General features: G+C 39.8%; 1 protein-coding gene across 1 annotated transcript; it reads right to left on the bottom strand.

Moving 5' to 3' along the window:
* Window positions 1–4647: 4647 nt before the first annotated feature.
* Window positions 4648–5592, bottom strand: LOC120233016 (olfactory receptor 9A4-like). The gene has a single exon (XM_039234072.1). The coding sequence runs from the start codon at window positions 5590–5592 to the stop codon at window positions 4648–4650; it is 945 nt and encodes a 314-aa protein (XP_039090003.1).
* Between the last annotated feature and the right edge of the window lie 4690 nt (window positions 5593–10282).

Below are 10282 nucleotides of genomic sequence, written 5' to 3'. Positions count from 1 at the left end.
ATGTGCTTTGCAAGTATTTTCTCCCAAACTGTGGCTTGCCTTTTCATTCTCTTAACAGTCTTTCCAAGAGCAGAAATTCAAGTTTTCCATTTTTTGTTTCCTAAATCATGCTTTTTGCATTATATCTAAAAAAATACTCATCAAACACAGGTCACCTAGTTTTCTCCTCTGTTAGGTTGTGATGTTTTGTAGCTTTTCATTTGACATTTAGGTCTCTGCTCCAAGTTGAGCTTTTCTTTGTGAAAGGTGTAAGGTCTGTGTCCAGATATTTTTCATGAAGATGTCCAGTTGTTCCAGCACCTTTTATAGAAAAGACTATCCTTTCTCCGTTGAAATACATTTTTTATTACGGATCAGTTGATGATATTTGTCTGTGTCTATTTCTGAGCCTTCTAGTCTCTGTATATTTCTCTATTATTTCTCCAATAACACACTGTCTTGATAACTACAGCTCTATCATAAGTCTTGAAGTTGGGTAGAGACAATACCTTCAACTTTGTTCTCTTTCAGGATTGTGTTGGCTATTCTGATCCTTTCCCCTTTCCATATAAACATTAGTATCACTTTGTCTTTATCTACATAATAACTTACTGGGATTTAGCTGATATTTAATTGAATCTATATATCAAATTGGGAAGATTTAATATCTTCATAATACTGCTTTCTCATGCATGAATATGGGGTATTTCTCTATTTATATAAATATTTTTCTTTCTTTCATCAGAGTTTTACAGATTCTCTACTTTTCCTCATATAGATCTTGCACATATTTTGTTAGTTTTGTACATAATATTTTTTGGTGCTAATTTAAAAAGCATTGTGTTTTTAATTTCAAATTCTAGTTTTTCATTGCTAGTATATAAGTAAACAAGTATACAGGAAAGTGATTTACTTTTGTACACTAAGCTTATATCCTGTGACCTTGATATAATCATTTTTAAGTAACACTATACCACTTCATTGATAGTGTAAGCATCTTATAAGAGAATATCCTCAGTCCCTCATACACATTCCTTAAACATTGCTGTTATACTCTTCACTTATTCAAAAGCTACAATCATGAAATATGTTGCTGCTGTGTCATTCTGGCAAACTGTTATCTGTGAGATCAAGTAAATACAAGAAAAATTAAAGTTTTTATTTTAATCCCTTCTCTAAGTTTCCTCCTTTCTTTCTGTAGGTTAAATTCCTGAAATGTATTATTTTCCTCCTCTTTAAACAACTGTGTTAACATTTCTTGCAGGTCTACTCATGACAAATTCTTTCAAATTTTGTCTGAGAAAGTCTTTGTTTCTTCACTTTTATTTCTTCACTGCCATTAAGTCGAGGGGCTCGGGTGAGGGCTACAGTTGGGGGAAACTGCAGGCAAGGTATCCCCAGTGGCTGACATGCAGGTGTTTTTATCCGGCCAAAGTGACAATGAAGTATGATGCTAAAATAAAAACATCCAAAATAGCTTACCACTTATGAGTTCTCTGATAGAGGGATGATAGAAAGAAAGTCTGCCCCATGAAAACATAGAAGCACACCATGGAAGAAGGCCCACAGAGCACAAAGCACAAGGAATAATTTATTGTTAAGCTCATGATATTGGTATGGGTATACAAGCAGAAAAAAATTAGTGTGAATATTCAAGTAGAATTTTAAATAAGGCAATTATTAACATAAGGAAGAACAACCTGACAAGTCAAGAAATATCTTTATATTGTTTATAAATATATACCAGTAGAAACACTCAAAGGCAGTCACCTCTGAAGAGTATGAAGAGAACTATGGATCAGAAGGGGAATGGCAAAAGTCTGGTGATTCACTATGCAAATAATTTAGAATTATTTGATATATTTTCTTTTTTATTGTGGCAAAAACACAAATTTACCATTTTTAACGATTTTAGGTGTGCTATTCAGTAGCATTAAGTCATTCATATTGTTGTGCAACCATCACCACTACCCATCTCCAGATCACTTTACCATCCTAAGCTGAAACTTGGTACCCATTAATTAGTAACTCCCATTTCCCCCTTCCACAACCTCTGCTACTCACCATTCTACTTTCTGTCTCTATGAACTGGACTATTCTACGTACCTTACATAAGTGGAATCATACAGCATTTTCCCTTTTATGTCCACTTTCTTTCATTTAGCAATGTTTTCAAGGGTCATCTATGTTACAGTGTGTATCAGAATTTCATTGCTTTTTAAGTCTAAATAAAATTTCATCATGTGCATATACCATATTTGTTTACACACTCATATGTTTCCTCATCTGTGGAGAGGTGTCACTTCCAATTTTTGACAATTGTGAATAATGCTGCTATGATTGTGAATAAAGCTTCTGTTTCCTTTTATTTTGGATTCTTGAGAATTATTAATACCAAATTATATGAATGTTTCAGTATAAAAGTAAGTGTTCACATACAGCATGTGAACAGGAAAGCCTCCAGGGTTGGAGCAACGCCTCTAATTCAGAGTGCATAATAAGGAACACACAGTTTCGGACTACTGGTGGTGCACCTGAGAGGGACCGAGGACACCAGGCACAGTGCTCAAAAACAATATTGGCTCATTGGATTGCTGGGATGGGGATGCAGGAAGAATGGATGAGAACTGTAATATACTAGACTGGCCTGATACACGGGTATGGCCTCTTAGGAGTTGTAAAGCCTACTAGACAGTTCTGTACAATGGCATTGTGACCATATAAAGGTATAAAGTGTAAAGGTCAAGCCACTGATGCATGCCAGTGGAAGACTCTGGAAGAAGCCTAATGTCACAGAGGAAAGACACATATTTGCCTACATTTGAAAAGAGACATATAAAACAAGTACAAGAGATGGAGGAAAGAACAGGGGCTGACCTCTTACCATCAAAGGACTCCTACTCAACCCCGTAGTCAGGAAGAAAATTTACAATCATATACAAATGCAGGGAGCCCTATATCTTAGGGTTTTAATAATTTAACTATAGATTGGACACAGTCCCTATCAATATCACAGCAGGCTTTTTTTTGTAGATTTCTACAAACAGATTCTAAAATTTATATAGAAAGAAAATGGTAACAGAATAGCCAAAATAGTACTGAAAAAGAAGAGCCATTTTATATGATTTACTTATATCCTATATTAATCAATCCGCCTATATACATATATTTCTACATATGCATCTACACTGATGCTCCAACTTGAATCCAGTACCATATGCCTGATTCTCGCCTTCTCCTCCTGCTTCTTTGTAACATACCTATCCCCAGTGACAGACCTGGCTCCCACCATTTTTTATCTTTATTGGTTCACCTGTAGTATAGGTATACAGCAATTGCAGAATTGTTAACTCATACCCTCACTGAGAAACAACTTTATTAATGATACTATTATGACTGTGTTCAGTTCCTCTTCTTAGTCTTACAGATTCCAGTCAAAACACTATTTTTCAGTTATGTAGGTCACATCCTTTTTTCTCCAGTCCCTTCAGTGAGGTCACATCATACATGTATAATGTTGGGAAGGCAGTTTCATATGCACAGTCTTTTGATCTTTGCTTGGCCACATAAGAATGGCAGAAATATTGACAATGGTGATGTTATTAAAGGAGAGAGGCCAGGATGGGACAATCTAGGAACTGAGATGTTGATGAGGAAGCTCACTGTAGAGCTAGAAGACAGCTTGGTAAACTTGGCCTTTGTGAGGGGGGAGGAAGAAGGGAAAATAGAAATGTAGCTGAGAGAGAAAGGAAATGAAATGTCCTGTGTCAGGATTGACCAATGTGAGGACTATGGGGAGAAGTGACCAGGAAGTGCCATTTTTCTGCCCTCCATTCACTCCTGCTTCAGCCCAGAGATACACCAAGATCAGCTCACCCTTGTCACTTTAATTACCAAAACTAGCCAGTTGGCCTCCCACATTTGGGGCTGGTGTAATAATGAGAGTCATGACAAATGAGAAAATGCTCCCTCCCACAACCCTCCCTCCTCACCTTGAGAAAGTCCACCAATTAGAGATGTGCATGAATTAACACACATTCAGCCCTGAGGTTGAGAGGGGTCAGGATTATGGAGTGGTGACTTCATCTCACAACTGCCAGTCAAGAAGATCTACAGGGAGGTACTGCTCCTGTTGAACCTTGGAGCAGGAACCTCAGGACAAGATTGGACTTGAGGCTGGACTTGGGGTCACTCACAGAAGAAACAGAGGGCCCTTTAGACAGTGAAAACAGATCATTAAATCGCAGGACAATGTATGAGAAAATGACCTCAGTACCTAGAACCAAACATGTAGGTCAGCTACACAGAGTGAATTATACTTTTCCTTGCTTTTCCCATTCAGAATTGAGAGTTCTAGAAAAAAAAAATCACACATATTGTGTACATTTACACCTGTTACATTTATATTGTAAGATGTATTATAACTATAGAAAAGTATATAAACATATATATCTAGTTAAAAAAATAATAATGTGATCTCCCATGTAGGAATCACCTAATTATAAACCGAAGCACTAGCCATGTCTTAAAATTCCCATGAAGAATTTTTAGAATTCCCTCGTGTATCACAAACTATTTGATGATGAAAATGATCATTTCAGGTTGAATTAGTGCTTTGAGATTCCTCAGGTCCATGATGACGAGTTCATGATTGTCCTTAGGACACAGCTAATCCTTGAGAAACTGACAGCAGCGTTTCACGACATCTCGAAAGGCCTCTATGAATTTGTCATTCCGGAGGGTGAAGATGAATGGGTTCAGGAAGGGGGTCACCACTAAAACCATCAGTGATGCTACCCTGTTGTACTCCGCTGCCTGTGTTTGCTTGGGTTTCACATAGAGGAACAAGCAGGTACCATAGCCGATCACAACAAAGGTGAAGTGGGAGGCACACGTAGAGAAAGCTTTCCTCCGGCCAGAGGCTGAAGGGATTTTTACGATGGTGGAGATGATGTAGGTGTAGGAGATGATTGTAGGGATCAAAGAACCAACGATAATGAAAACAGCCATTAAAAAAAGGATAAACTCTGTGAAAAGGCTATCATCACAGGATAGTTTGAGCAGTTGCCCTCGGTCACATAGAAAATGGTCTATCACATTTGATTTGCAGAAGGTAAGCTGAAACGTGGCATACACTGGCCAGATTTGAAATAGGAGCCCAAACACCCATGACACAATGACCACCCCGATGCAGGTGTTGCTGTCCATAATGATATTGTACCGCAAAGGGTTACAGACAGCCACGTAACGGTCCACAGCCATTGCTCCAATTAATACTAACTCCGACGTACCCAAAGAAAGGTACAAATATAATTGTGCAGTACATGCTTTCAAAGATATTGTCTGCATCCCAGGAAGCAGCAGCCCCAAGAGCATCAAGGGGACAGCAACGGATGTGATCAGGATCTCTAGGACAGACAAGTGGCCAAGGAAGAAATACATGGGGGACTGCAGACGTTTATCAGCACAGACAATCACAATGATGACCATGTTCCCCATGACTGTCACTGAGTAGAGAAAGAAGAAAGTGGCAAAAAGAATACTGTGTAGTTCTTTGGAGCCATGGAAACCAAGGAGATAAAATTCAGTGGCACTAGAATAATTCTTCAGCATTTATCCTGTTCTCTTACTCTTTATGGAATCTAGGGAGCAAAGGAGAGTTCACATGTTTCAATTTCAAAGCTCTTCCCAGGTTAAGGAAATATCATCTCTGCTCTTAGGCTCCACATCATGACCAAGTGGATACATCTTCCACTATTTGCTGTCAAGGTTGACGTTGAATGCTTTATGAAGACAATGTATATGAAAATAAACATATATATGCAAAGAAGATGACAATAGTCACTAACACCACACCCTAGACTTGAACCCACCCACCACTGTATGCACCCTTGCCTCTCAACTCACCAGCCATCCTGCCTCCATCTCTGCTCTGACCTGCCACCCTGTCCAGTTCCATGACCACAGTGGGTCCATTTATACCACCGACCTTTCCACCCTAAATGCCCTAAGCTGTCTACTCTACTTCTTATGTCCACATCCTACAAAATCCTGCCAATTCCACTCAGATATGTTTACATATTTCCTTAGTCTCCTCTGAATGTGGGCTCCATTTAACTTATGTTCATTTAGAGTTCTCACTTTGGCTACCTTTATCATTATTTCAGCCTGTCAGTAGAGCCAGCCAGCAGGGAGGTGGGTCTACCCAGAAAACTGTCATAAGATAACAAAGCATGGAGTCTTTCTCTGACTTCTGGGGAGCTCGTTCCCTGAAGTGGATTATCCACTTTTTTCTTCCTTATTCTTATCATGAACGTCATCTCTATCTCTCATTTCAGCGACTGAAACTTGTAGCTCTGAGATTGTTCCTTCTGCCAACAGAGGACACCAGGGAGTAGGGGTCCAGAGGAGTAAAGAGGGGGCAGAGACTTTCATCCCCAACTCCCATCTGTCCTATACAATCTCCACCCTGGCACCGGGAGACAAGAAAACAACCAACACCTTTTGCCTTTCCCATGTCTCAAATCTCTAGTTTCAGCAAGGAGATAAGACCTCCCAATGGGCAGGCTGCGTCTATTTCAAACCAGCCATAGTCTGCATCCTATAGAGAACCTTGGAGAAGTCCCCAGAGATTATCTGCTGTCTATGTCCTCCCATTTTCTCCAGAGACCTACAAATATGGAAAAGTGTCAGAAAACACCCAAATGGATCACACTGTTCTGGTCAGTAAATCTGGGCTCCTTCCCTCACCACATGCAGGTCATTGCTCAAATGTCTCCAACTCATGGGCCCTCTCCAATCATCCTCTCTAAAACAGCAAAAGCACCTCACACTTTACCCTCTTACTTGGCGGGATTTTCCTCTTATTGGCCCTCATCAATAGCTGATACTGAAGTACCTTTGTCTTTCTTGTTCATCCTCACATCTCCAGTGCCAAGAGCAGAGTCTGACACAGGGTAAGTAAGTATGTGCTCTTTTAATATTTATTTATTATAATAATTATATTATATTTAATTAATATAATAAATTAATATTATATTTAATATTTATTCAGTAAATTTCTACACACGTGTCAGTGAATGAGCAAAGAGTATCCACCCTGATCTGCTTTTCCTCCTGTTATAAACTGGAGTCTCTCTTCACTCTTCACTAAAACATTGTCTGGTCAGTCTGTGGCCCTCTCCCTAGAGATGCCCTACACAATGTCAAGATTACAAAAACAAGAAAAAAGGACAAATGAGAGAGCAGGGTCTTAGGTCATAGCATAGAGCTGTGTCTATCATGAGTACCAGAAAGAGCAGAATCTGCTCTCTGCTACGGAGGGAGGATTTGATTTGAGTTCCTCATTATGCAGCTCTCCCAGCCCAGTCTTCACGCTCCAGGGAAAGTGTCCTCATTTTAGACAACAATGAAGCCCAGAACTTCCCATGCGGATCCTCTTTTACTCTCTCCTTTGCAGAGGGGAGCCCCTAGCAGATACTTACCTCTAGAGAAAGAGACTGACCTGGAAAATTCTACAGCTCTCCAGGGATCAGCCCAAGCTATCTCCTGCCTGACTAGAGCAGAGCATGCTCTGTGGCCCAGGACAAGCTGCTGCTGTCCTCACTCTCAGTGCAAGATAAAACTGTCTTCACATGAGCACTTAGGGAAAAGTCCAGTAATAGTAGTGCTGTGGAAGCCCTATTATTTCCTCTGTCTCTCTCTCTCCTTCTTTCCTTCTACTGTCTGTCCCCAAGGGGAGTTATTCACTAAAAAACTACACTTGCTAAGTTCAGGGAAACCCTGGGGATGCAGTCAAGGAAAAGCCAGAGAAACTTTCCCCCTTCCCTCCTGAGGCTAATCAAGGTTTTAGAACATGGGGAACTTTTGTGTAATGACATAAGTCATTACAAACTTGAAATCTCCTAGTCAGGAGTTTCTCAACACCCAGGCTGCCTTCCACCCAGACCTTAAGTCCTGGTAATCATCAAATAGTCTGAGCCCCAAAGAGCCAACCCCTGCTCTCTTTTGTGCCACTACCTGATTCCAATTAGCCCCGCAAGAGGCCGAGCAACCCGTGAGCAGAAAACATCGCAAATGGCTCTAAGACACTTGTCAAAAACCCAGTGGCCAAAAAATAGCTCTGCCAGAAAGTTTTCATCTCAAAGCCCGAAGAATTGCATATTATCCAGATGATTTGTGCACTCCCTCCCTCTACAAAATACTCTGATTGTAGTCATGGGGACCCTGGCAAGAGAGAAATAGAGAGGATCTGTCCTGCAAACCAAGCCAAGGATCTGCTAATACAACCCGTTCTCATCTCTGCAAGATGCATGTATTCCAGCTGTGGCTCTTCAGCCACACTTTCCCTTCTAGGACTTCAAATGCTACCAGGTCACCCTTCTGAGCTGCTTGAAGTGACAGGTTCAAGAGATTCAGAACCACCAACATAGACAACTGACCAAAAAAATTGTGTATAAAAGTGAGGATGGCTAGGGTGCTAAATAATAGCAAAATTGCATTTAAAATATTATGTTTATAGTAATTAAATATTTTCCATTTAATATCAAATTAGCATAACTCATAGTAAAAAATAAAATTGTATGCAGGGATACAAAACAGAATCAAATGTTCCTCTTGCCAATGCCTGATTTTCCTGATATGTCTCCTAGAGCTAATCATTGTTAATAGTTTCTGTTGTGTCCACACAGAAATCTTCAATGCATATACAAGTTTATCTATATATGGGTTCTATTTGTTATTTTAGTAAGCCAATTGTCCTGCTCTCTTTTTGTTATATGCATATGCATGCATGCATTAATCCTTTGCATATTAGCAATAATACATCTCTCACATTTGAAGTGACTGCTGAATATTCACCTTATAAAAAAAACCATTTACTTAATGAGTACCAGGCTGATGAACAATGTGCCTTTTCCAGTTCTTTACCAGTAAAAATGATGCTGCACTAAATATCTTCACATGTAAGCCTGTACCTTTGTACAGTTATAACCACCTAAATTATTATATTAGATTTAATAGCTGTTATCATATTATCCTCCAAAAAGTTGTATCTGTTATAATCTCTTGAAATGAGGCCCACTGAAATTTCCATTTCAGTTTTAACACCATGCAGATCCAAGAAATGATACTAACATATCAGGAGTCAGTAATTACATTGTGAAATAAGGACCCATCCCAGAGGGTGTCACCCCCATGGGAAGTGTGCAGACAGCTGCCCAGGATACCTCTGTCCCAATATGTGACTGTCAGTCTCTGAGCACCTGTGTTGGGTTGTCTGATGAACTGTGGGAGGAAAGCGAAATGTCATGGGCAAATAAGGAAATCTGAGGAAGGTAGACTCTTTCCCTCAAAAGAGTCCAATTCAGTTACTTCTCCAATTCAGTTATTCTAGATATCTCCCCCCCCCCCCCCCCCAGTGTTGTTTAAGGTCACATCAGCTCAACAGACAGTTCAGACGTAGGAAAAAATGAAAATCAGTAAAGCCCATTGGAAAAAACTTTGTCAGATTTAAAAAGGCTTTCCTTTCATTTGAGTAGAGTAGACACACCATGATACATTAACTTCAGGTGTACAACACAGTGACTCAACTTCTCTATACATTACACTATGCTCACTGCAAGTGTTGCTTTAAAGCTAAGTATACACGTCCTCTGTGATGCAGCAATTGTACTCCCAAGCATGCTCCCAAGAAAAATGAAAATATATGTCCTCAGGAAGACTTCCATTAGAATGTTCTCAGCAGTTTAATCCATTATAACAACTGACACAAAACAAACATCCATCAATAAGAGAATGATAGTTATTCCTCCTCATTCACAGATTCCATATTTGTAAATTCATCTACTCGCTGAAGTTTATTTGTAACTTCAATATCAGTATTTGCAGCACTTGCAAGGTCATTTGTTTTAAGCTATACACTTTATATCTGTAGTCCTAAAATCTAGGACTTTTCCAGTTCGATTCTGTTTCATGAGAATAAAGTCTTGTCTCTTCCCCTTGTTGGCGAGGGTGGGTGGAAGGTCCATAGCGCAAACTGCCTGGGGGAATGGCTGACCCAGGGAGCTCCCAGGATGTGGCACTTCCCTTTTTAAAACTGGGACAGCCCTTGGCAAAGTGAGATAAGCAGCACCTTACCTGCGAAACAGATATTTTCCCAGCAACTCAGAAAATACAAGGGACTTTTGGTGCCTAACTGCTGTGTATACAAATTTTTACCCAATACCCACATTTTAACTTTCAAACCTCACCCTCATCTTCCATGGTGGCTGGTTTTACCAGTTAGGTTAAGGAAATGCAATTG

Source organism: Hyaena hyaena, unplaced genomic scaffold, assembly GCF_003009895.1.
Source record: "Hyaena hyaena isolate Hyena2069 unplaced genomic scaffold, ASM300989v1 scaffold_82, whole genome shotgun sequence".
Classification (NCBI taxonomy): domain Eukaryota; kingdom Metazoa; phylum Chordata; class Mammalia; order Carnivora; family Hyaenidae; genus Hyaena; species Hyaena hyaena.
The sequence above is the reverse complement of the archived record's forward strand: the minus strand, read 5'-3'. Positions and strand labels throughout refer to the sequence as shown.